Source organism: Chrysochloris asiatica, unplaced genomic scaffold, assembly GCF_000296735.1.
Source record: "Chrysochloris asiatica unplaced genomic scaffold, ChrAsi1.0 scaffold00296, whole genome shotgun sequence".
Taxonomy (NCBI): domain Eukaryota; kingdom Metazoa; phylum Chordata; class Mammalia; order Afrosoricida; family Chrysochloridae; genus Chrysochloris; species Chrysochloris asiatica.
This window is the reverse complement of record NW_006408814.1, coordinates 1,472,378-1,496,736: the sequence shown is the minus strand read 5'-3', so window position 1 is coordinate 1,496,736 and position 24,359 is coordinate 1,472,378. Positions and strand designations below refer to the sequence as shown.

At 42.0% G+C, this 24,359-nt stretch overlaps 1 protein-coding gene across 1 annotated transcript in view; it reads right to left on the bottom strand.

The window, feature by feature from the left end:
* CTNNBL1 (catenin, beta like 1) overlaps positions 1 to 24,359 on the bottom strand; it is a 223,862-nt gene that overhangs the window by 32,632 nt on the left and 166,871 nt on the right. The window contains exon 12 of the mRNA XM_006874728.1: positions 2,164 to 2,261. Coding sequence (XP_006874790.1) covers positions 2,164 to 2,261 — 98 coding nt within the window. The remainder of the gene's footprint in view (positions 1 to 2,163; positions 2,262 to 24,359) is intronic.

The window sequence follows — 24,359 nt, the reverse complement described above, 5'->3', positions numbered from 1 at the left end:
GATCATCTATATGGGCTCAACTTGGCAATAGCAACTGAAAAATGTGATTGAAATCTTAGGGGGCAGTGTGTTAATGAGGGAGGAACAACTCAGAAAAGGTGGCTGAGAATGGCGGCACAGTTTGAAGAATGCAGTCAGTGTCACTGAAGTGTACACGCAGAAACTGCTGGGTTGATACGTGCTCTACTGTTCAAAAACCAACAAAATAAAATATAAAGAACACACATACACACAAAGCCATGATGAGACAGACAGAAAAGCTAGCAATCTTCATTTTAAGGGCGATGAGATGAAAACTGAGAAGTTAAATGAGGTCACCAGGGATGTGGCATGAGTGCTAAGATGTTCTGCGCCAGAACCTAGTAGCCTCTTTACCCTGCTAGTGAGAGTGGAAAAAGGCTTGAGGTAGGCTCAAAGGCCAGCCTTCAATCCTTCTCAAGACAGGAAAGTAATTCAGCCTCACTTTGGATGGTGGCGGTGGTTGTGTGTTGTGGAATAGAAAGCCTCGCCTTTCTCCTGAGGAGTAGCTGGCAGATTTGAACTGCTGACCTTGCAGTTGGCAGCTCAACTACTGGAACTCCTCACTTTGGATATAGGCAGGAAAAAGCGATTATAGGTTATTAAGTGGGGGGAGGAAGGGTGCTGGATGCTTACTTTTACGCATCTAAAAGTGCGTAACCCTGAGGTAGGGACGGACCTGAGTAGATACCTCACAGTAAAAAATTAAGGGCACCTGGTATTACCAATCAACAGAAGCCACTCAATCATGCTTCTTGTTGTTGTTAGGTGCCATCGAGTTGGTACCGACCCATAGCGACCTTATTATGTACAGCAGAACAAAACACCGCCCGATCCTGGGCCAACCTCACTACTGTTGACACGCTTGAGTCCAACGATGCTGCCACTTGGCCAACCCATTTCGTTGGGGGTCATGCTTAGTACTCTTACATTTTTAAGGCTAACAGTATCAACTAAGGAGCTCTGGTAGCGTAGTAGTTATGAATCGGGCTGCGAACCGCAAGGTCAGCAGTTTGAAACTACCATCTGTTCTGCGGGAAAAAGGTGAGGTTTTCTGCTCCCGTAAAGATTTACAGCCTTGGAAACACTGTACAGGGTTGCTATGAGTCGGAACCGACTCCACGGCACATAACAACAACAACAACAACAACATCAACTAGCCATCTAATCTCATTTACATGATCATCCCACCTTCCAGAGTTCACCTAGGACAGGCTCTACCATTTTATTATTATCATCACCTTCATTTTCACCACCACCACTACCATCAATATAGCTGGTTCAAACCCACCAGCTGCTCCTTGAAAACTCTTTACAGGATCTCTATTGAGTTGGAACCAACTCGACTCAACAGCACTTAACAACAACAACAACAACCTCAATCCCAGAGACTATGGCCCATAATCACCCATAGATGGAGCTGAACTCACCCTCAAGGTTCAGTTTTTAGCTGTATTAATTGACAGGTCTATTGAGGAGGTATACATACCTTAGACAATCAACCATTTGAGACCCAAAGGGCAGCATGTACTCAAGGACAAAGTTTAGAAGGGTTAGAAAAGGAGGACTGGAACTAGAAAACACAGGGAAGAAGTGGAAAACGAGATGTTTCATTGTGGAGATTGCAGTTAGTGAGAAGATGTGATCTGTTCTGTAAGCCTTGACCTATTTCACAAAACAGAATGAAAGAAAAGGAGGGGTACTATTGTTTCCATTTTATAGTCAGGGAAAGTGAGGCTCAGAATGGCACAAGTCTCAAAAGTAGCAAAACAGACTCAAATCCAGATGTCTGAATCCAAGACCTATGCCCTTAACTTAGATTTTGTTGTGCTGTGCACCACTCTCCCCACCTCCAAAATTCTGTAATAATCTGTCCTCATTGGGTTCAAACCACCCTCCTAAAGTGTTAGAGAATACCAACTTATGGTGTCATTCGTCCCAGGATAATGTATTTTGGCAGAGGAAGTAATACCTGAAAAACCTTTGAGATGCAAAGCAATGGGGCCCAGCTGGGGGGGTGGGGGGGTGGGGAGGCGAAGAATTTGAGGGCAGGAACACTCACAGTGCACCTTCAGGTCACATCAGGTCAAGCACTCTCTGTCCTTGCCAGTTCAGACCCTATTCCTGCAGCTCAACAACACTCACCTTCTCACTGTCGTTTTCAGTGAACTTATTCAGGAGCCGGGTCCGCTGCTGTCCTCTCAGGTTCCGCAGGAGGGAAGCCAGAATCGAACAGACATGTTCTGGGTTGGGAAGGGGAAAAGAGATCATGCTGAGATCAGAGCAGTAATTATTATCTCTCTTCAAGGCTAGTCAGCTTTTATTGAAGAAGGAATAAGTAGGCCTTTGCTGAGTGCTGCTATTGATTAATAAGACAAGAATCCAAATTGTGTCATTGGAAAACTGAACTTCACAAGGTGCACAAGAAACAGATTCCAAAGGGATGAGATCCTCAAGGACATCGTGAGCAAGCAAGTGAATCAGAACTAAGTTAGAATTTCCATTATGCCCAGAATTAATTGATTTTTAGTGTCCACAACAGAATCTCAAACAAATCCTCCATTTACAGAAATAACCTCTGAACAGAATACAAATATCAGCCATGAGATGGACAAATAATGAACAAAGAAGACATGTTCTGTCAAATTCTCAAGCTACTTGATAACTTTCCCAAGCACATACTCCCGAGTTATATAAGAAATATGACAGGGGTCCAGAGCTACCACTTACATTCTGGTGCTGCTAACACTGCCACATCACGTTTAAAAGTAGCTGGACTACATACTTCAAAATGTATCAATGCTTTTTGAATTCACATACACCAGAGCTTTTATTATGAAATGTTATTTTTTGTTTTGTTTTACTCTGGGAAGAAGAGGGTGATTGAAGGGTGCATTATTATAGGCTTAAGTTTTAAAGAGAAGCTTTTCTAAAGAGCAAGAAAAAAAAAAAAATCAAGAATAATGACCTTGAAAAGGAGGTGGCAGAGGTATATTCATAGAGAAATAGCAGAGGAAAGTTTATTTTGAAATAAACTGCTTACTAAGAGCATGGACAATAAACATTATTTTTCAAAATGGATTGAAAACCATCTTTATATAGATTGCTTTAGTTATCTAGTGCTGCTGTAACAGAAATACCACATGTGTGTGGCTTTAAAAAACAGAAATTTATCTCCTCGTATTTTAGAAGGCTAGAAGTCCACTGGACCAAGAAATAACATCAAGGTAAATGGAGAAAAGATTGAAGTTGTCAAAGACTTCATTTTGCTTAGATCAACCACCAACAATCAAGGAAGCAGCAGTCAGAAAATCAAACAACGTATTGCATTGGGAAAATCTGCGGCACAAGACCTCTTTAAAGTATTCAAGAGCAAAGATGTCAGTTTGAGGACTATGGTGCACCTGACCTAAGCTATGCTATTTCCAATAACCTCATAAGCATGTGAAAGTTGGACAAATTGGACAATGAATAAAGCCCACAGAAAAAGTGACACATTTGAGTTATGGTGTTAGGGGAGAATATTAACAGTTCATGGACCACCAAAAGAGCAAATAAATTTGTGTTGAAAGAAGTACAGCCAGAATGCTCCTTCGTCTCTCATACTTTGGAAATATTATCAAGAGGGACCCGTCCCTGGAGAAGGGCATCATGCTTGGTAAAGTGGAGGGTCAGAGAAAAAGTGAAAGAGCCCCATTGAGCTGGACTGCTACAGTAGAAGTTTGATGGTCTCAAGCATAGCAATGACTGTGAAGTTGATGCAGGACTGGACAGTGTTTTGTTTTGTTGTGCACAGGGTTGCTATGAGTCAGAACAAACCTGATGGCACCTACAAGAACAACAGAAGTCCAGGGCGATGGCTCTAAGGTATGGCCCTCTCTCTCTGTCGACTCTGGGGAAGGTCCCTGTTCCTTGGTTCCTTGGGGATCTTCATGTGGTGTGGCACCTGTGTTTCCCCAGCTCTGCAGGCTCATTTACTTAATTTGTTTTTTATTTCACAAGAGATTGACTCAAGACACACCCTACACTAATCCTGCCTGGTTAACATAATAAAAGACAACCCATTCCCAAATGGAATTAGAACCACAAGTACAGAGGTTAGGATTTATGAAACATATTATGGGCTACACACAATTTAATCAGCAACACCTACTTATACAAAATTACCTTGAGTTTCCCCAAATCCACTTGACTATTAAGGAAAGCCACAATTAAACATTCTTATTTCTTTTACTGTAAACATGTTATAATTTTAGCCTCTTCTTTTACTTCTTCTTATGTTATCTCCCACCACCTTATTCTCCTCATCTCTTAATGCTGAAGTTAACCAGTTCTTGGAATTTCCACACTCCTGGTGGTCTCACCCAGTCCCATGACTTTAAAAACAATTTGCATGCTGACAACTCCCAAATGTGTATCTACAGATCAACTATTGTTGCTGTTAAGTGCTGTTGAATTGGTTCCGCCCCATAGAGGACACCTTATAGGGGTTCCGAGGAGCAGCTGGTGAGCTTGAACTGCCGACCTTGCAGTTCAAATGGCTTTGAAACCTGGTGCATTAACCCACAGCACCACACCAGGACTCCTACAGATCAGTGCTGTTCCTTAAATGCTGTCTCATATATTCGGTTGTCTACCTGCTCTCTCTCTCCCCACTTGGTTGCTAACAAGCGCTTTAAACTTAATATGGCCCAAACCAAGCCTTTCCCATTTTTTCCTAATAATCATGAGAGTTCTCCAGTACTGAAGAGATTCTTGATACTTGTTTTTCTCATGTGTTCCACAGGATATCCGGTCAGCTTTACATTCTAATTATGTCTAGATACAATCTCTTAACGACTACCTGTATTGCCACTACTCTGGTGCACACCACCTTCATCTCAGGCTGGAAAAGTTCAATAGTCTACTTGTGGCAGAGGAAGTCTCATTCTTGCCCCCTTGGCTTCTCTATAGAGCAGCCAGAAGGATCAAGTTAAAACCTGAAGTCAAATTCTGTTATTCCCTGTTTATAATGGATCTTCAATGGATCTCTGGTAGCATAGTGGTTATGAGTCGGGCTGCTAACCTCAAGGTCAGCAGTTCTAAACTACCAGCCATTGCATGGAAGAAAGATGAGGCTTTTTGCTCCCATGAAGATTTACAGCTTTGGAAACCCTATACAGGGTCTCTATGAGTCAGAACTGACTCCACCGCATACTACCACTGGCTCTCCAGCTCACCAGCATTGAATGTCGATTCTACTGTCAGGCATGCTCCTGCCTCAGGGCCCCTGTACTTGCTGCGCCCTCTTTTCACCAGCTATCCACAAGGGTGCCTCTTTCAGGCCTTTCACTCACCTGTTACCTCTCAAACAGGCTTTCCCTTGAATACGCCATTTAAAATGCAATGCCTGCCCCCCAAAATAAATAAATAAAATGCAATGCCCCAACACTGCCTAGTCCCTCTTATCTGCGTTATTTCTCTCTTTAGTGCAGACTGAGTCCTGAAATACTGTATTGTTTCTGTATTTTGTACACTGACTGCCTTCAATTAGAACCTTGGCTCCTCATTGGCAGAGACTTCACTCTGTTTTCTTCACCTGTACATCTCTACATTCAAAGCAATGCCAGGCACATAGCACTGTTGCTATTAAGTGCTATCAAGTAAGTGGGTTCCAACTCATAACAACCCTGTCTAGGGCTACTGAGGAGTGGCTGGTGGGTTTGAACCACTGATGTGGTTATCCTACATCATCACACCAGTACCCCAGGCACATAGTTGTTGTTAAGTGCAACAGAGTTGATTCCAACTCACAGCAACCCTGTATAGGGTTTCTGAGGAGCAGCTGGTAGGTTTGAATTGCTGACCCTGCGGTTAGCAGTCAAGTGCTTATCCTACAGCACCACATGAGGAATCCAGGCACATAGCAGGTATTAGTAAATATCGTGTTACAGAATGAATGAGAGTAAAGCAGGTTCTTAATCAACTTTCAGTGGTGGGGCAAACAAATCACTCTTTACCTCGGGATAGCGGTCTCATGTCTTCTAATAGCCTTCACTGTGTTGGATGCAGAACCTACTCCCTGTGCTGAGTAATATCATCTGTGCATTGCTAAGATGCTCTCAAACTCTTCAGTTAACAATTTTTACTCCCTACTTCAGGGTTTTTTCTAGGCAAGCTATTAGTTTCCATAAAATGTCGCTAATCAATAAATTCTAGTTTTCAAGTGTAATAAAGCGTTTTTCTAAAAATACATTGTGGAAAGAGGTAGTATACGAGTCTAGACCCCAGGCTCACTCCTATATCTTTTGTTCAACTCTTCTGTTAAAGCTAGGATTGAGGTGATCTACTCTCCACCTCAGACTAAAGAAGAAAGGCAGGGAACAGGGAGTGGGCTGAGGTGACAGTGTACAGAGCCGACCGAACAGGTTCTGTGCCCACAAGAAGGCAAATAAACATCATGACACGACGGTGAGAGCAGGACAAGAAAGTAATGTCTTTGAAGATACATGTCAGATAGAGTTCTCTGACCTTTGGGTTAGAGAAAGGAAGAGTGGAGAAATAATTAGCTCTGCAATCTTGGGCCAAGCAAGTTGGCTATGGCTCTCATCTCTTCAGTTGGTGAACAGATGTGGGACGGGCCATAATAAACACAGTGAATTCTAACTTCAAATTTGAAACTTTAAAATTGCTCAACATGACAGCTGGTAACAACTTCTGTGTGTGTGTCTTTCTCCATACGTGCATAACACCGTAATGGAAAAAAATAGAGAAAACCACTCACTCCAACTTTCTCATTGTACTGATGGAAAAACTGAGGCCAAGAGAGAAGTGACTTGTCTACACAGCTCAGTCAGTGATGGAAGAGATAGAACTCAAGTTTCATATTACCCACTCACCCTGAGTACTTATTTCTGTGACTTTTAAGTGCTGCTGGGTGTTCAGGATTCTAAAACAAGCAAGACACTACCCTAATTGTAAAGAGCTCCATCTTTAGCAGGGAAAACAAACCACTAATTACAGTGTAGTATGACATGTCCTATTACTGTGGGAGGCCCAGTGGGTTCGAGGAACACAGAAGAGGGATACCTGACTTAGATGGATTCATAATGGAGGTAACTACCATGGAAAACCTTAAACAAACAAAACAATAGGCATAGCCAACAACCAGATAGAAGGAAAGTAAAAAGGACCTGCCAATGAACTTCACAAGGAGCTCTGGTAGTGTAGTGGTTATGAATCAGGCTGCGAACCATAAGGTCAGCAGCAGTTCGAAACTACCAGCTACTCTGCGGGAGAAAGATGAGGCTTTCTGCTCCCATAAAGGTTTATAGCCTTGGAAACCCTGTTCAGGGTTGCTATGGGTGGGAACTGACTCAATGGACCTTAACAACAACAAGGCACTTCAAAACAACAATGAACTTCACAGAGTCCTGGTGTGGCTCTGTAGGATAAACACTGGATGCAAGGTTGGCAGTTTAAATTTACCAGCTGCTCCTTGGAAACTCCATACAGGTTCACTATGAGTCAGAACCAACTCGCAGGCACTTCACAACAACAACAATGAACGTGGTAGAGAGGGTTGTGGGAGGAATGGTTGATAAGATTTGCTGCAGGTGAAAGATAGGATCTTCTTTTGATAAGCATGTGTTTGCTTTTGATATGATAAACATTTGTATTTTTCTTTTTAATTGTCTGACCTTATTCTTAGCCCAATTTTGATTTGTTTTTTTAAATTAAGAATATCCTTTTGTCATATATGTTGCAAATATTTTCTCTTGTTTGACATTTGTCTTTTGACAAATTCTTACTCTAAGCTAAGATTTAGCACTACCATATTGCTTTGCTATAAACTGCTTCAAATTCCTATTGGCAAGTTGTTAAGTGCTGTCGAGCAGGTTCCGATTCATTGCAACCCTGTACAGGGTTTCAAGGAACAGCTGGTGAGTTTGAACTGCCAACCAGGATTCCATATGAAAGTGGCTAGTGTATAATAATAACTGTCACTATTTTTATTGTGTATCTACAACACTAACTTATTTGAGTATAAGTTATGAGAAAGGTATGTCTATTTTAGAAACATGGAATCCAAGACTCAGAGATTACTTAAATTACTTAAGGTCACATCCTTGAGTATGAAGTGGTGGGAGATTAAATTTGAACCCAAGCTTTTCTCATTACATTCTATACGTCTCACATGTAAAAGTAGAAATAAATATATTTTCTATTTAAACCAACATAGACAATCATCAAAACTGTTAAAGAAGGAAGGTGGTGTTGTTAAGTACCATGGAGTCGGTTCTGCATACGGTTTCCAAGGAGTGGCTGGTTAGTTTGAACTGCTGACCTTATGATCCAATGTTTTATCCCACAGTGCCACACCAGGACTCCAAAGAAAGGAACAGGCACTATGTAAATATGAATTAATTCCTCCCCCACATACACACACCAGTTTTGATGAGAGTAAAATGAAGCAAAAAGCCATATGGAGTAAGACATGGAATAACAACCCTTCTCCTCTCTTACTGAATTATTCCTTCTGGAAGAGATTTTTACCTGAGTTCAAATAAAGAAAAGACTTTGTAAGTTTCAGGCAGTTTCACAAATACTGAATCAGAGCTTCTCAATAATTTTCCCTTTTCACCTTGTAATCGGTGGGATTGAGATGCATGAGAAAGAGTTGCAGGAGAATGTGTTCTTTAACAAGGGTGGGTTGCAGGGTGTGTTGCTGGCATACAAAGAGGGTTGTTGTTGTTAGGTGCCATCGAGTTGGTACCGACTCATAGCGACCCTATGCACAGCAATACGAAACACTGCCCGATCCTGGACCAACCTCACTATTATTGCCACGCTTGAGCCCACTGATGCTGCCATTCGGCCAGTCCATCTTTTCGTTGGGGGTCTTCCTCTTTTCTCTGACGCTCCACCCTACCAAACATATCTTTCTCCAGCAACTGGTCCCCTCCTGACAAAGAGGGTACTAGGAACTAATTTTCCAAGAGGAAAATGGGATGTACAGAAGAATCAGCTTCTTGGCACCATGCCGTATTAGCATGCATTTCCATTTCCATGGCAAATCCTAGCCTGGAGCAGGAGATACCTCGATCAACTGCAGTGGTAGATTAAGAGCAAATGGTATTTACCTATTTGTTTGGGATTTTAAGTAAAGGACAGGTTGTCAAATATAGGAGTTGTGAAGCTGTCCATTCCAACTCCATCTGATGCTGTGGCCTGTCATAGGGTACACCAGGGTCTGCAGCCAGGAAAACACAAGTTTTATACACAAGCACATACAGAGTTTCATTAGCTACTAATAAATGTAGCTTCCCTAGGAACAGATTTCAGCCCAAGGTGGTGTCAATTTTTCATGCACCAAGGAGATGGGGAGAGCTGCTGGCACAGAGAGCATGGGAGATAACAGGTTTATCTGCTGGCCACCATGGCTCAGCTGCTCTGTCATTTCGACAGGATAAAATGGAGGTGAAGGATGGCTATGGAGCTGTCAATGCAGATGGTGAATGTGGCGGCTCTCACTGCAGACAGCAACCTCTAAAGCAGAAAATACACACAGGCACACAGAAAACACAAACACATACAGACACACAGACACGGAAAGCACACACATATATCCATCCACACATGGAATCTACAAGGTTCTAGTGAGAAAGCCAAATGATCCACATTTCAAATCACTAGGTAGACGTCTTGGCCTATGGTTAGAGTCAGTATTGAAATTATGCCAGTATGAGTCCCTGCCTGCTGAGTGTCCAGTTCAACAGTCAGACAACTGGCTGCCTCAGACACTAATTACTGAAACTGCCTGGAGGGCTGGCTCTGACCCACCCTTCCCCCAGTTTAAGTCTCTTCAGAGCTTCTCCTGGAGATTAGCAATGAGTTAGATTCCTGAGTGTCTATATGCAAGGGAGTTAAAGATTATTCTCTAGTGTTCTGGAATGTTCAAAGCTGTAAGGAGAGTTCTAAATCTTTCTGGATGTGGGAACAATAGAGCTCGGAAGGGATGTAGTTTGTCTCAGTTCAAAAGCAACTTTGTGGACCCCTGAAGAGTCTGGATCTACAATTTCTTTTATTCTTTTAACATGACAGACCCTTTTGAGGATCCGATGAGTCCTTTTGCAAGTCATTCCTTCGAATATTGATATATACACATACATCTTCCATGGAGTTTCAGATGGAATTCTAAGGAGGGGCTCCTTGGTTAAGAACCCTTGCTCTAGGACACCCAGATCAGAGGTCTTTCCAAAATAGCACAAGCAGACTGTGTAGTCGCTCCCACAGCCCTGCCAGTGTGCAGCCTTTTTATAAAGAATGGGGTGGACTAGCATTTCCCATGTTTATACTCTTGAGAGAAAAAGGATGGCCTAAACCCCAAATGGTGTTTGGCTACCATCACCTGACTTGGAGAACCATTTACCTATAGGCAGCACTGTTTACAACAATCAATCAGACCTATCAGTGTCCCACTGCTGAGAAAGGCACACAGGCGCATTAAAGGGACTAACTCTTGGGATCTGCTCCTGTGTGGGGCTAAGTTTTGCCTCTGACGGCCACTAGTGATTAAATCATGGGCCTGCTGCGTATCCTCTGTGCTCTCTTATTTGTTCCTTCCATCTATTGAATCTGTATGAGTGTCAAACACCATAACATGTGCACACAGGCACCCGATAGACTTGAGTTTATAATCTGCTGTACTACACTGAAAAGGACCACCATCAGAGATTCTGTCCCCTATCCACCTGGCATACTGGCCTCATTTATAAAATTAACTATCTCAAATGTTAACTGCTTTCGTGCTGCACCCCGTTTACTCAACCACCAATGAACATGTTTCAGTTTGCCTGAGTCATTCTAAAATAGCCCCTGCTGAGAACATGTTGTTGTTTTGTTTAGTGCCCTTGAGTCAGTCCCGACTCATAGCAAGCCTGTATAGTGTTTCCAAGGAGTGGCTGGTGAGTTTCAACCGCCAACCTTGTGGTTCAAAATGATCTTGTGGTCCAGTGCTTTATCTATCCCACAGTGCCACACCAGGACTCCAATGAGAAATTAGGGAGCCTACAGTGATTGACTTTCTCAGCTGCTAGGGCAATTTTCTATCACTCAAGATTTGTTATAACCCCAAAATGGAGCAAGGTCAGCTTCACTCAGGCTCTTTAATCCCACAATAAATTAAAAGAAGGAGCCTAGTGTGTGGCTGCCTATAAAGTCAAGTAATACAAGATTCTGGAAGCCCTGAGGTGGGGAGTGGCTATCTAACAGTAAGCTAAAGGACACAGAGCATCTAATCAGAGATGGCGCTATTTTTTAATAAAAACTAAATGTACTCAGCCGTAGCAATCATTTGCCTTTTGATCTTGCAACAACCTCTGAAAACACAACACGTGATCTATAAAGAAAATGAAAAATACCTTCCCCTCTATGCGCTTTTTAACCACAGGAAAATCATAAGACATGAAACGAGACATACATACAGTAGCAGAGCCATTGCGTTAAACTTCTGAGTACCAGGCAATGTAGAGATGACAAAAGATAGAATGTTCTATAAGATGCTCATTGTCTCTTGCTCATTGGACAAAACTAAGATAAAAACAACTACCATAAAATACACAATTAAATGGTATATATGGGATATGCATAGCACAAAGATGAGGGGCCCCTTAATTCATTTGGGAGGTGGGGTACAAAACGGGAGGGTGAGGGTGAGTGTGACTAGATTGCCTGTTGGAAGGGTCAGAACTGAGACAAAAGAAAAACATTTTTCTCAGAGATTTCTGGGATGAGTGCAAAGCTGGATAATGGTAAACCAATGCTTTTGAACTCAAAGGCTCGCAAGTTTTCTGTAGTAAAGCTGGTAGACAGAAGCCAGGACTTTTAGGTCTATCAGCATATTTACAGTATAGGCCTGGACCATATTCTTGAAGTCATATATAACTGGACCACTGTGAGATGGCTTCAAAAAGGTCCTGGAAAACTTCCATTATCTTTTCTTTCAATTTTCCATGAATTTTTTGAAGTCTACTCTCCATATTATCAACAAGTCTCCCAGAGTGTGGAGTAGGGGGAAGAAGATGATGAAATTCACAGTAATAATCCCTAAATGTGACTTTCTTATCCTTTTGTGCCAAGAGCTGGGTTTCCAGATTCCGTAAGTGTTCTGCTTGCATGTCTGTTGAAGGTTCAGTCCCAGAGAGCAAGGGAAGAATAGATTCACCTGAAAGAAAGAGGTCTAGACACTGGCAAACAGAGCTGGACCACTGGAGAAAGTAGCCTAGGGACTGTTGGCATAGGAATGCATGCTGATTCATTCATGTATTCATAATATAGCCATAAAAACCCTACAGGGCATAACTGTTTGGGGACAAAATTAGACACTGATCCTGCCCTCCAGATGCTTGTGATCCAAGGCAGAAAATAACAGTGAATAGGAAATAGCTGAAACTACAGATGGAGCAAACATCCGCTCAGCCAGGGGATCTGGGAAAATTGATGTACAAGGTGGCATTAGAACTGAGTCAGGAAGGATAGGCCCAGGGAGACAGAGTGATGATGGGATTGTGGCTATTTCAAGCAGAGGGACCAGCCTGAAGCAAAGGCTTTAAGTTGGAATACACAAAGTGTGGACAAAGAATTGGACAGAAATTAGTATGGCAGGAAGGGAGGGAAAATAGAGGCTAATGAGATTGGATGGGGTGAGCAGATCACAGATTATTACAAATGCTTGTCTACCAATGAAACATGAACCCTAACTACCATCCTGATAGTCTGACCCAGCCTGGTACATTGCGGAATGAATTCATGGCTGCTCTGCCCATCAAACAGAGCCTACACTTGCCTTCCAACGATCCAAATGGTCAAGACAGATACCCATGGGCCAGCCAGAGTATGATTCTTAGGGTACAAATGGCCTCTGTACCCTAACTACCAGGCCTGTGTCTTGGCAAGATCTTGCAGAACCACTTAAAAATTCAAGGCCACGCTGCAGAGCTGCCGTGTTTCCATGGAACAGCCAAGGCCATTAGCTGTTCTGTTTTAAGGAAATCATACAGCAGTGTTCTCTCACTTCTAAAATGAAAACCATCCCCATTTTTTTGCCGAATCTCACAGTCTACCTCTCACCCAGTTTGCCCAGATGGATAGACATCCTGGTTTCTGTTAAGACTTTAGATGCAAACAGGATGTTTAAAACACCCTAATTAGATTGATCTCAACTTCTGCAGTGGTGTACTGGAATACAGATTAATCTGTTCCATACTTGGCATTGGCAGTGGAAGTAGCAGGAGGCCCTGTCAAATCAAACCATAGTATTACACTCCTCTGCCTTTATTATCATTTTTTCCTCTTTTACATTTCTTTTAAAATGGACATCTGCCTAGCAGGGGATGTGGCGACCCAAGAAGAGTCACACATGTGTGCTCAGCCACTCCAGCTGAATATTGATGCAAGTCAAATCAAACATTCTTCTCAAGACAAATGGATCTCTGTGTGCATCTATATATAACCTCTTTTAACACATATACAAAATACACAAAATCTTATTCTTCACAAACATTTACTGAATACTGAGTATGTGGCAGACACTGGGGATTTAAAGAGGCAACATTTGTTGCAAACCTACACTGTGTCCACAGTAGTGCACTTTGCACATGGTATCTCACAAAATTCTTTCCACAATCCTATTACATTTGACCATTCTCTCCATTTTAAAGTGAAGAAACTGGAAGTTTGGTCTGGAAAAGAAATAAATTTACCTTCCCAGGGTCTCAGAGCTAGGGAGTGGCCTAGTTAGTAATAAAATGTGATCATTTTCCTCAACAGTTAAAAAAAAATACTCAATTGGTATAAAAAAAGGAAAACTTCAATTTCACCAACAATACAAATAAAATAAGATAATTTCATTTAGTAAAGTTTTCAAAATAGCCAATGCTTGGAAGGATGTGAGGCGGTGAGCTCTCATGCACTGCTGCATACATGTTACTGAACATGCTATGCTGAAAATACCCTGCTTATCAATTTCCCCATAGGTGGTAAGAGCCTCAAAGGCAGGGTTCATGACTTTCTCATCTCTCCATCTTCAGCATCTAATATAGATGTCTGTGCCCATTTCAAAGAAAGGTGATCCAACAGAAAGTGGAAATTATCAAACATATCATTAAAATCACACAAAAGTAAAATTTTATTGAAGATAATTCAAACAGAGTTGCAGTAGTACATGAACAGGGAGCTGCCATAAATTCAAGCCTGATTTTGAAGAGGATGGGGAGCAAAGGATATTATTGCTGATATCAGATCTTGGCTTAAAGCAGAGGATGATGTTTACCTGTTTTACTGACTGTGCAAAGAAAACTCCACAACACTTAACTGTGCTTATGTGGAACCTGTACAAAGACCAAGAGGCAGTTGTTGAATTGAATATAGGACCACTGCAAGGTTTAAAATCAGGAAAAGCATGTGTCAGTCTGTATGTTAATAGTTTGAAAAGCTGGACAACAGGAAGAAGAACATGGCATCAGAATCGGAACATGGCTCATTAACAACTGGCAGTATGCAGATTACACACCTTGCTTGCTTAAAGTGAAGAGGCCTTTAAGCACTTACTGATGAACCAAAGACTACAGCTGTCAATATGGATTACACATAAAAAAAAAAAAAATTCTCACAATTGAGTCAATAAGCAACATCTCTATAAACAGAAAAGACTGAAGTTGTCAAGGATTTCATTTTACTCAAATCTACAATCAACTCCCATGGACACAGCAGTCAAGAAATTAAACGACGTATTCCATTGGGCAATTCTGCAGCAAACGACCTCTTCAAAGTGTTAAAAAGCAAAGATGTCACTTTGAAGACTAAGATGTGGCTGACCCAAGCCATGGGATTTTTAATTGCCTCACACACATGTAAAAACAGGACAATGAATAAGGATGATCTAAGTAGAACTGATGCCTGTGAATTAATGGTGTTGGCGAATATGAAATATACCATAGGCTGCCAGAATGCAAAAAATCTGTGTTGGAAGAAGTATACTCAGATGCACAAGAACACCCATACTTACAAGATAGTACCCACTTGACCTGGCTTTGATGGCTTGATGATCAGAACTCGACTAGAAGAAAAAAAAAAAGAGTAACCCACTATAATTTGATGAACTTTACCTCTATATGTATGGATGTAGTAGCTCAAAAAAGGGAACAAATCTTTACAGGTACACAGGGTTGACAGGGATGGGCAACTTAAGACAATGGCTACTGAAAATGGAGGGGGGTGCTATAAAGGCAAGAAGTGACTGGCTTACAAGCTTTCAAGAGGGAGACTAGTGCCAAACAGGGAAGGGGTAGGTAGAACCTCCACTGAATAATTTCCAATCTGTTGGGACCAGGCTGGCGAAAGGAAATGGGGATAAGACTCCTGTGGTACAATAGTGAATAATTGGCATTAGGACTGACTGTGAGGGTCAGAAATGTAGAGGTAGATGTTTTTTGACAAAAGAAGGGGAGTGATTGATTTTGCAGCCCAGGAGCAGAGGTCTCTGGGACCATCAAGTGAGAAGAGTGGAGAGCGTGACCCTACCCAGAGAGGCAGTGATGCCAGGGATGGAGAGATGATGATGTGGAGAGATGGAGTAGCTGGGGACACTGGACTCAGGGAGGGAGAAGGGCTGTGTGCTGACAGCTGGGGGGCGGGGGGGGGGGGGGGGTGTGGGGTGTATCCTTTGGTTATTTGATGAAGCATGGAGGAGACTGTGATCATTGCAATGAAACGAAATATGATAGGATGAATGTAAAACTGATGTCCTCCCATGTAAACCCACATAATTCACAATAAAAACTAAAAATAAAAAAATGAAAAAGAAGTATACTCAGAATGTTCCTTAGAAGCAAGGATAGCAAGACTTCATGCCAGGTAATTTGAACCCTATAAAGGGTCACTATGAGTTGGATCCCACTCAATAGCACACAACCACCACCATAATCAGAGATAGCCTAGATGCTTTATAAGGTCCTCTTGCAATGCGGTGTGGCGCTGTAGGATAAACTCTGGGCTACTAACCACAAGGTTGGTGGCTCACACCCATCAGCTGCTCCTTGGGAACCCTGTTCAGGGTTGCTGTTGAGTGGGAACCAACTTGATGACACTTAACGACAACAATCCGCAATGCAAGTTTAAGACAGAGGGGGGAAAAAAAGATGTGAATTAACTACTCAATGACTCAGCACTTCCACTCATAGGTATTTACTTAGGAGAAAATGAAAACAGGACCAAATAAAGACTTGTGCAGGAAAACTCATTATAGCTCTCTTCACAGTGGCCCCAAACTTGTGATGTTAACAGGAATAATGGAAAATTAAATTGGCATATCTATACAATGGAATATTACTAAGCAACAAAGTGGAAAAAACTACTGAAGCACAAAACATGAATGAATCTCAAAAAGGACTCAGTGAGTGAAAGAAGCCTTTCCCCAAATCGTGCCTCCTGTCTGAGTCCATTGACAGGGGACTCGAGCTCAGGCTAACCTAGTCTGTCATGAGAAATCCTGAATAGTGGTTAACCTTCGGAGGAGGGGAGGGATCTGATGAGGAAAGGGCACAAGGAAACTATCCAGGGTGATGGTAATGCTCTCTAGCTTGCTAGAGTATGCATTTGTTCAAACTCATCAAATGGTACACTCAAGATCTATGCATTCCACTCTACGTTTTACCTAAAAAATTGATAAGCATGCTTAAGTGTTTAAAGGTAAAGTATACTGATGTCTATAAATCACTTCATGTATTAAAAATTAAGATGGGTAGATGGTGGAGATATGGACTGATAGTTGATAAACACAGCCAATGTTAATCATAGTGTTTAGGTACATGAGTATTCATTGTACAGTTCCTTCCATTTTTTTGTATATTTGAAATTTTTCTTGTTGAGGGAAAGGAGGTGAGGAAAAAAGTAAGAGAGATGTGAACTTGGAATATAAATGAAGAGATTCCCAAAGGACGTTTTTTCAAAAAGTAGTTTTTGTTCTATGTCTGCTGTTTGAAATTTTGAATGCATTTTCCATTGAAATAGGCCCACTGAAACCCATTTCTCCTGAAATATAGCCCAAATTAACTCATTATTCTCATTTTGAGATTCCACAAACGTTGCCTAAGCACCTACTGGGTGCGACATTGTGATAGGTGTTGCTTTTGGTTGACTCAGTTATTTTCACTGTCCCCATGGGATTCCCTTCCCTACTCTCAGGCTGTTGCTTCAGCAGCTCTATGGCTTAAACAAGTGCTTAAGTGCTATCTTAACTAATTTACAGCCCTACATCTGTGGGAAAATACACCTTGCAGTGAGAAGAGGATATGTGTGTGCAAGCAATCTTCTTTCTGTGACACTACTGTTCTCTGAAGGCTCAATAGGAAAAGGGGATGATGCGGAGTCTCAGAGCTTGGGCAGAGGAGAGGTTCCCTGATATCTGGCATTCTTCCCCCTCCCCTTTTCGGTGCTCCTCCTGCAGAGACTACAAGACACAGTAACTGGAGTTCTAGTAGTTACCGGGGCCTTGAGATTATCTTGAGAAAGGAAGCCAAGCCACTTTTCTAGGTGCTTGGAACACATCAACAAGCAAAAAGACATCCCAGGCCTGACGATAAGGATGGTGGAAGAGAATGACAGAAGAGTTCTGGACTTGTTTTATATGAGAAACAAATAAACCTCTATGTGTTCTGCTATTCAGTAATAAACTGCAATTACTAACTGAAAAACCAATCCAGTAAATTCGTTTCTAGGAAGCCCATGAGTTTAGGTGCTGACCCCAAGCAAAGTGGAGGGTGTGGTCTCACTCAGTTTGCAATCTGTCACACATCCCAGTAGGGAAAGGCCTGGAGCTAGGAGTAACTGCTGGTGAAAAGGCACACTCTCTTTTTTTTTTTTCCTGTCTCAAAGGGTCTCCTTGTAACACTTTTCCAGTACTATATATACACTCTGGAGAATCTGGCTGGAAGGAATGATACAGTTTGTTTTCTAATTAACCTGCATCCTAGAAGTAGCAGTGGTAAGTATCTGGAGTGTCAGCACCTTTGTTTTGCCTCTGCTTTCCCACAAATACTTTTTAGCCACACCTACCCCAGCAGTACTTTAAGAACGGGTATGGGACTATCCGGGAGTCCTGGTGTGACGCTGTGGGTTAATGTGCCAGACTGCAAAGCCAGCTTCTCCTTGGAAACCCTATACAGGGTCGTTATGGGTTGGAACCAACTTGATGGCACTTAACAAAAACAACAAATGGCTCTACCCAGAAGCAGAGCCTGTAAGTACCGGGGTGAATCCCAGTTAAGGGCTGAAATGCTTGTAGTAAATCCTAACCTCTAGGCTTGTGGTTATAATCTCACTCAGGTTAGTTTAGGATGTATAGACTGGGGGAAGAGAGACGCCAGCCACAGAAAGATTGTCTGGGAATAGAAGCTCAGAGAGAGAAGATGCTTTTCCTGGAGCTGGTGCCCTGAATTTGGACTTCTAGCTCCCTAAACTGTGAGAAAAGAAATGTGCTTGTTAGAGTCACCCATTTGTGGCATTTCTGCTACAGCAGCACTTTATGTATTGCTGTCTTCCCTTTGGTGAAGGCAGCAATACATAAAGAAGTGGCTGATTACAGCTCAGTTTCTTATATATTATCATTTTAGGTAATCTAAACAAATTTAAATGGATTCTATGGTCTAAAAGCTCCTTCAGGATTTAAAAAGTATATTACATAATTTACGACTCTTTCTACCTCCACTCAATAAAAACATTAAAACAAGACAATCACCTAAAATATTTGTACTGTGATTTTATTTTCTTCAGGGTCCTTTTATCGTGCGAACCATCAAGTTAATTTCAACTCACAGAGATTCCATATAACAAAGTAGAACTGCCCCTAGGATTTCCTAGGCTGTGGTCTTTATGGAAGATCACTGGATCTTTTCTCGCATGGGAGCCGGTGGGTTTGAACTGCCTTTCTTTCAGTTAGCAGTTGAGGGCTTAACCAGTGCACCAGCTGGACTCCTTTTTTAATGGTGAGCTTGGTTGCTGGTGGTTATGTGCCATTGAGTCAGTACTGACTCATAGTTACCCAGGACAGGGTGTCCCAGACTGTAAATCTTAATGAGAGCAGAAAGCATCATCTTTCTTATGTGGAGTGGAGTGGTAGATTCAAACGGTTGATCTTGTGGTTAGCAGCCCAACTCGTAACCCACCACACTACCGGAGCTCCTTGGTTAGCATAGTGTACTCCGAACAGCTCAAAAGGCCTGGAAAGCATTGCAGAACCCTGATACACCCAGGGCTCGGTACAGACGCGCAGAACTCTCCCTCACTCTCCCCCTACCTCTGTGATTCCTGGGCTACTCCACATTCCAGGTATCCACCTGCCTTGAAGTGGGAGTGTGGACCATTACAGTCCCAAAGCAAAGTGGGGCTGTTGGTGGAGTGTGGGGGGGGGAGAGTTCACACGCTTTTGAAGGTCTTCTCTGGATGTGTGCTATAGATTCGAAACTCAGTTTTGGAGAAAAATACATAAAACTTGTTTCCAGGGCCTACAGGGAATGATCTAAACCTACCTGTTCAGACTTTCGTCTTCTTCACCAGTCCTGCCTTTACACTCTTCAAACAGTCACTATCTCCCCTTTCTGTTCTTTTCACATTAAGAGCAAAATCCGCCGTGAAGGTGCTCTAGCCTCACTAACTGTTGAATTTCCAACACCAAACATGTGTCCTTTGGACTCTAGGGCTTCATCTGATTGCCACAGAAATCAGAAAATCTGCTTGCAGACCCTCGGCGGCTTTATATTCCGTCTCTTGGAAGTATGACTTTGTAACCCTTCTTCCATTAGCCAGAAACACAGCAAAGTGAGAGGACAGGAAGCATTTCAGTGCTGTACTCACATGGCTCTTTCATTTCAAATCTGAGACTAACCCAATCACTCTATAATCTTTCACATGCAACTATGGGAAAACCAGGCGGTCATCTCTGTGAAAATGCTTGTAGATCTACTCTAATAGGGATCAGCCTTATCACAGGATCAGATAAAAGATGATTAATCCAAACAACATACTGCATTCCCATTCCACGTCCTGTTTCAGTAAACAGGATCTGCCTACCAATTGATAAATCTATGAAATACTTTATTATCATTTTCACAAGGTGGTCTTTCCATACACTCAGTGCACCCACTTTACAGTTGTACAAATACAGAATTGTGGCCTGAAAAATGTACATGCCTTTCCCAGTAGGCCTTTCCTCATCCCAGTGGGTCTTTCCTCAGAAGGGAAAAAATATTTATGAGTGCCATGTGCTAGGTCCTGGTGTGGCACTGCAGGATAATGTGCTGGACCTCAAGGTCAGTTTGAACCACAAGGTCGGTTAGGGTTGTGGTGGTGTTCTCAGTACTAGTAAGAGCCAGAGCCCAAAAGCCATGGCTATATTGCTGTTCTTTGTCCTGAATTGTCCTTTTTAGTAGTGAAGTAAATTTATTAGCATCAAGTTTCTGTGGCACTGCTTAGCACACTGAGTTGTGAGGAATAAGTAGATAGCCCATTTTGAACAAAGCTATACACTGATTCGCCAATGTCCCTTTGCTTCATATAAAACAGATGGTTTCTGGCAAAAACTGACTTCAGAGTAATTTCTGTGAAACAAATCTTGTCTACAACTATGGAATCAAAGATGCATTTCCAAGAAAAGAACAGTCCAGCCTGCTTTTTCATAAATATTTGGTAGAGGGAGTTGAGGAGCAGCCTCCGCAGACCCTGTGCTTGGTGACAAATCAGCAGTAGTGTATCCTTGCTGGTAGCGGTGTTCCACCTGCCCTCAGCCTGGCCACACATCTTCCCTCTTCTGTGACACATCCTGCCAGGACCACAGGAATTCTTCCTGCTCCTGGTAGCTCCTAGAACTCTGAACAGCAGAGTGGGATGCACGTTGGGATAGGGATTTTACTCTCTAGCATGACATGAATATAAACATAGTAATAACCAGAAAAACACTTTCTGGGACTCAGTTTCCCCAACTGTCTATGGAACAGTTTTTCTAGTGTTCAACATCTATGAAATTCTTCCCTTTTTCTCTATGCCAATGGTGCTCAAGGGGACGGAGGAAATCTGTCCCCCAGCCTCAAGACATTTTTGTTTGTCACAACTTGGGGGTGGGTTGTTGTTGTTGATATTCAGTGTCATCGAGTCAGTCTGGACTCACAACGACCCTGTATAGTTCAAACGGCTTTGCAGTCTGGCGCATTAACCCACAGCGCCACACTAGGACTCACTCTCTCTTAGAGATTAGATACATAGATAGATATAGATAGATAGATATGGATAGACAGACACACATACACAGTCACACACACAAACTCCCGATGGGGCACTGTAGGATCAGCACTGGACTCAGAACCATAAGGTTCAAACCCACCAGCTGCTCCTCAGAAACCCTATCTATACAGGGCCGCTATGAGTTGGAATCGACTAGACGGCACTTAACAACTATAATGTGGTTCATGAGCTCAAAAAAAAATTCATAGTCCACATTACCAAATATAGAAATAGAGCTTTCCTGCCCTGCCAATACTATAATTTTTCTTATTTGATTTTTAGAAATAGCTATAGCTACTGGATCGTAGTTTTAGGTGATTAAAAGCCATCTAACTCTTTGGTTTTCAGATGTCTCCCAGTGTCAAGAACATGGGGCTTTTTTCTTCTTGTTCCTTGTCCCTAGAACAAGGTTCTAGCAGACATTAATTGAAGCTGTGTGTATGATTTGGGAAAGTACTTAACTTTTTCAGACTGTTTCCCCAGTAATACAATAGGCTAATGATACCCCACACAGAGCTAATCACAGGGGTAATGACATCATGTATACACTGGAATTCAGCAAGCATTCAATAAAACCATCACCACCATCCTCCTCATCAATAGTAATTTCAGAATCTCAGACACACCATCAGAAAAAACAGACTGCTAACTAGGCTAGCAAGCATTGTTATGCCAGAAGTTTGCAAGCCAGCAGGCATAGTTAACAGAGACATGATTCATTGGTAATCAATACTTTTAGGAAAATTGTAGGCATATTTTTCAGTGATTGCCAAAATGATACACTTAATTTATTTAAAGTAACCCTGCAGCAAATAGGGAAAAAAATAACAATCATTTTCTTCCTACTTTGGAGCCAGGGATAAGAAGAAAAAAGTGCTACAAAGTAAAAAGTATAAGAAATACAGAAGGGGGTGAGAACTGAACTTAATACCTATCCCTGTCATATATAACACATGCAAAGTTTTTAATACACAGAGTACTTTCAACATACATTAATTATCCAATTCTCATGGCACAGTGAAGTTTTATTTTCTTCATCTTAGAGGTTAAGGAAACTGAAGCTGAGAGGGCCAAATAACTAGACCAAATCACAGGGCCATGGCAGAAATGCAAGTCTAAGTTTTTTAGAACCCATCCCAGGATTCCTCTGATGCTTGAGGGACAGACATGCGGTTCTCAGCTGCTGAAAACCAAAACATGTTCACAAGGTTCTCCTACCTCATTCCTAGCCCTTAAAAAGACCCACTTCTAAAAGAAAAAAGGGCTGCTTCTCCAGAACCTGAAAATAATTTGTTTGGGGATCCTTTGTTTGACTACCAGATAAGAATGTTCAACATCATTCCAACCCCTTTCTTATGCTAATTACAGCTCATCAGCATCTGGACACCCACAAGCAAAATTTATCTGACTACAAAAGCAAGCCTAAGACATTTTCTTACCATTAAAAAAACCAACAACAAAACCAACAGACAAAACCAACAAGTCAGACTGCAACAAGATGAAATACAGAGCATTTCTCCAGCAACCTGCAGGCAGATGCATATAAAAATCACATCCAATATCACAAGAGTCCAGGAAGGTGGATGCTAACAAACATCTCACACATGCAATTTTAGTCTTTATGAGCATGAAATGGGTAATAGTTTATTTTCAGCTTATCTCCTTCCATGTTATAGCTACTCTTATGTTATGTTACGTTACATTAAGTGCCGTCAAGTCGGTTCGGACTCACAGAAATCCTGTATAGGGTTTCTGAGGAGCACCTGGTGAGTTTGAACCACCAACCTTGTGGTTCAAACAGACCTTTCGGTCCAGTGCTTACCCTATACACCACATCAGGGACTCCATAGCCACTGTTAGAAACCATCATGTCTAACAAACTCAGATACTCATACATTAAAAAAAACAAAAAACAAAAACTCCTTTGAGAAGCATCTTCATTTCCTCTTCTTATGCCATAAGTAGGTAAATTTGAGTCTGCATCTTTAATCCTTAACATTCCTGAAGTCGCAGCCTAGTCACAAGACTTGGAAAAGCCAATGTGGCCCACAAGCACAGCTCACCTCGCCTAAGTGCTATCCCTTCCATAATCTCATCCTGTAACCTGAAATCTACCTATCTACCAGAGTCTAGCTTCCTAATTATACTAAAAGAGCCACCTCTGCCAGAGATGTCCAAGCTACGGTAAGTAAAAACTGCAAGGTACAGCCCATTTGTATGCTATGCACACATACCAGCCTCTCGCCAGTCTGACTGGGTGATCTCCTCCATGTTTTAAGTAATTGACTGGGTGATGGGATTGGGGGTGACTTTTACTTTCCACGTACCCTTTTCCAACAGATTTGAATTATTTCAGGTTATTTTATTTATATTGAGAAAAAGCAATATATAACTATTAAAAAAAACAGAAACATAAAACACCAAGCCTCCCCACAACAATCTTCTCTTGGCATAGAGATAAAGTAAAATAATGCTTACCAAAATGTGTTAAGCATTCTGGCCAGTGGCTACAACCTTATCTGAGCGACAGAATCTGGAGTTTTAAAAAAATAATATAGATGCTAGGAGTCCCACCCAGAATCCCTGAATCAGAATCACTGGTCCAGTCATATGTATTTTCTCAAAGCTCTTCAAGAGCTACTGGTAGTCAGGACTGAAAATTACAGACTCACGTCTCATGCTCAGAGGGGAGCCAACAGAGGTATGCTGAGCAAAGTGTTTACTTAAGACAGGCAATTGGTCGGCAGACAGTAATGTTTAGGAAGAGAAGGGAAGGCTGAAGCTGAGCTTTAGGTCTGAGGGGCCCTGAGCAGAGAGGAGGCGATCAGCACATGCATCCTAGAATTTGAAGCCCAGAAGAGCTGAACAAAGCATGGCTGGGCTAAATGTTTGGGATTAAGGTTAGGGGGTTTATTTTGCAGATTTGATTTAGAGGCACAAGGACTGATTGTTGTTGTTGTTAAGTGCCGTCGAGTCAGTTCCGACCCATAGCGACCCTGTATAGGGTTTCCGAGGGTGTAAATCTTTAC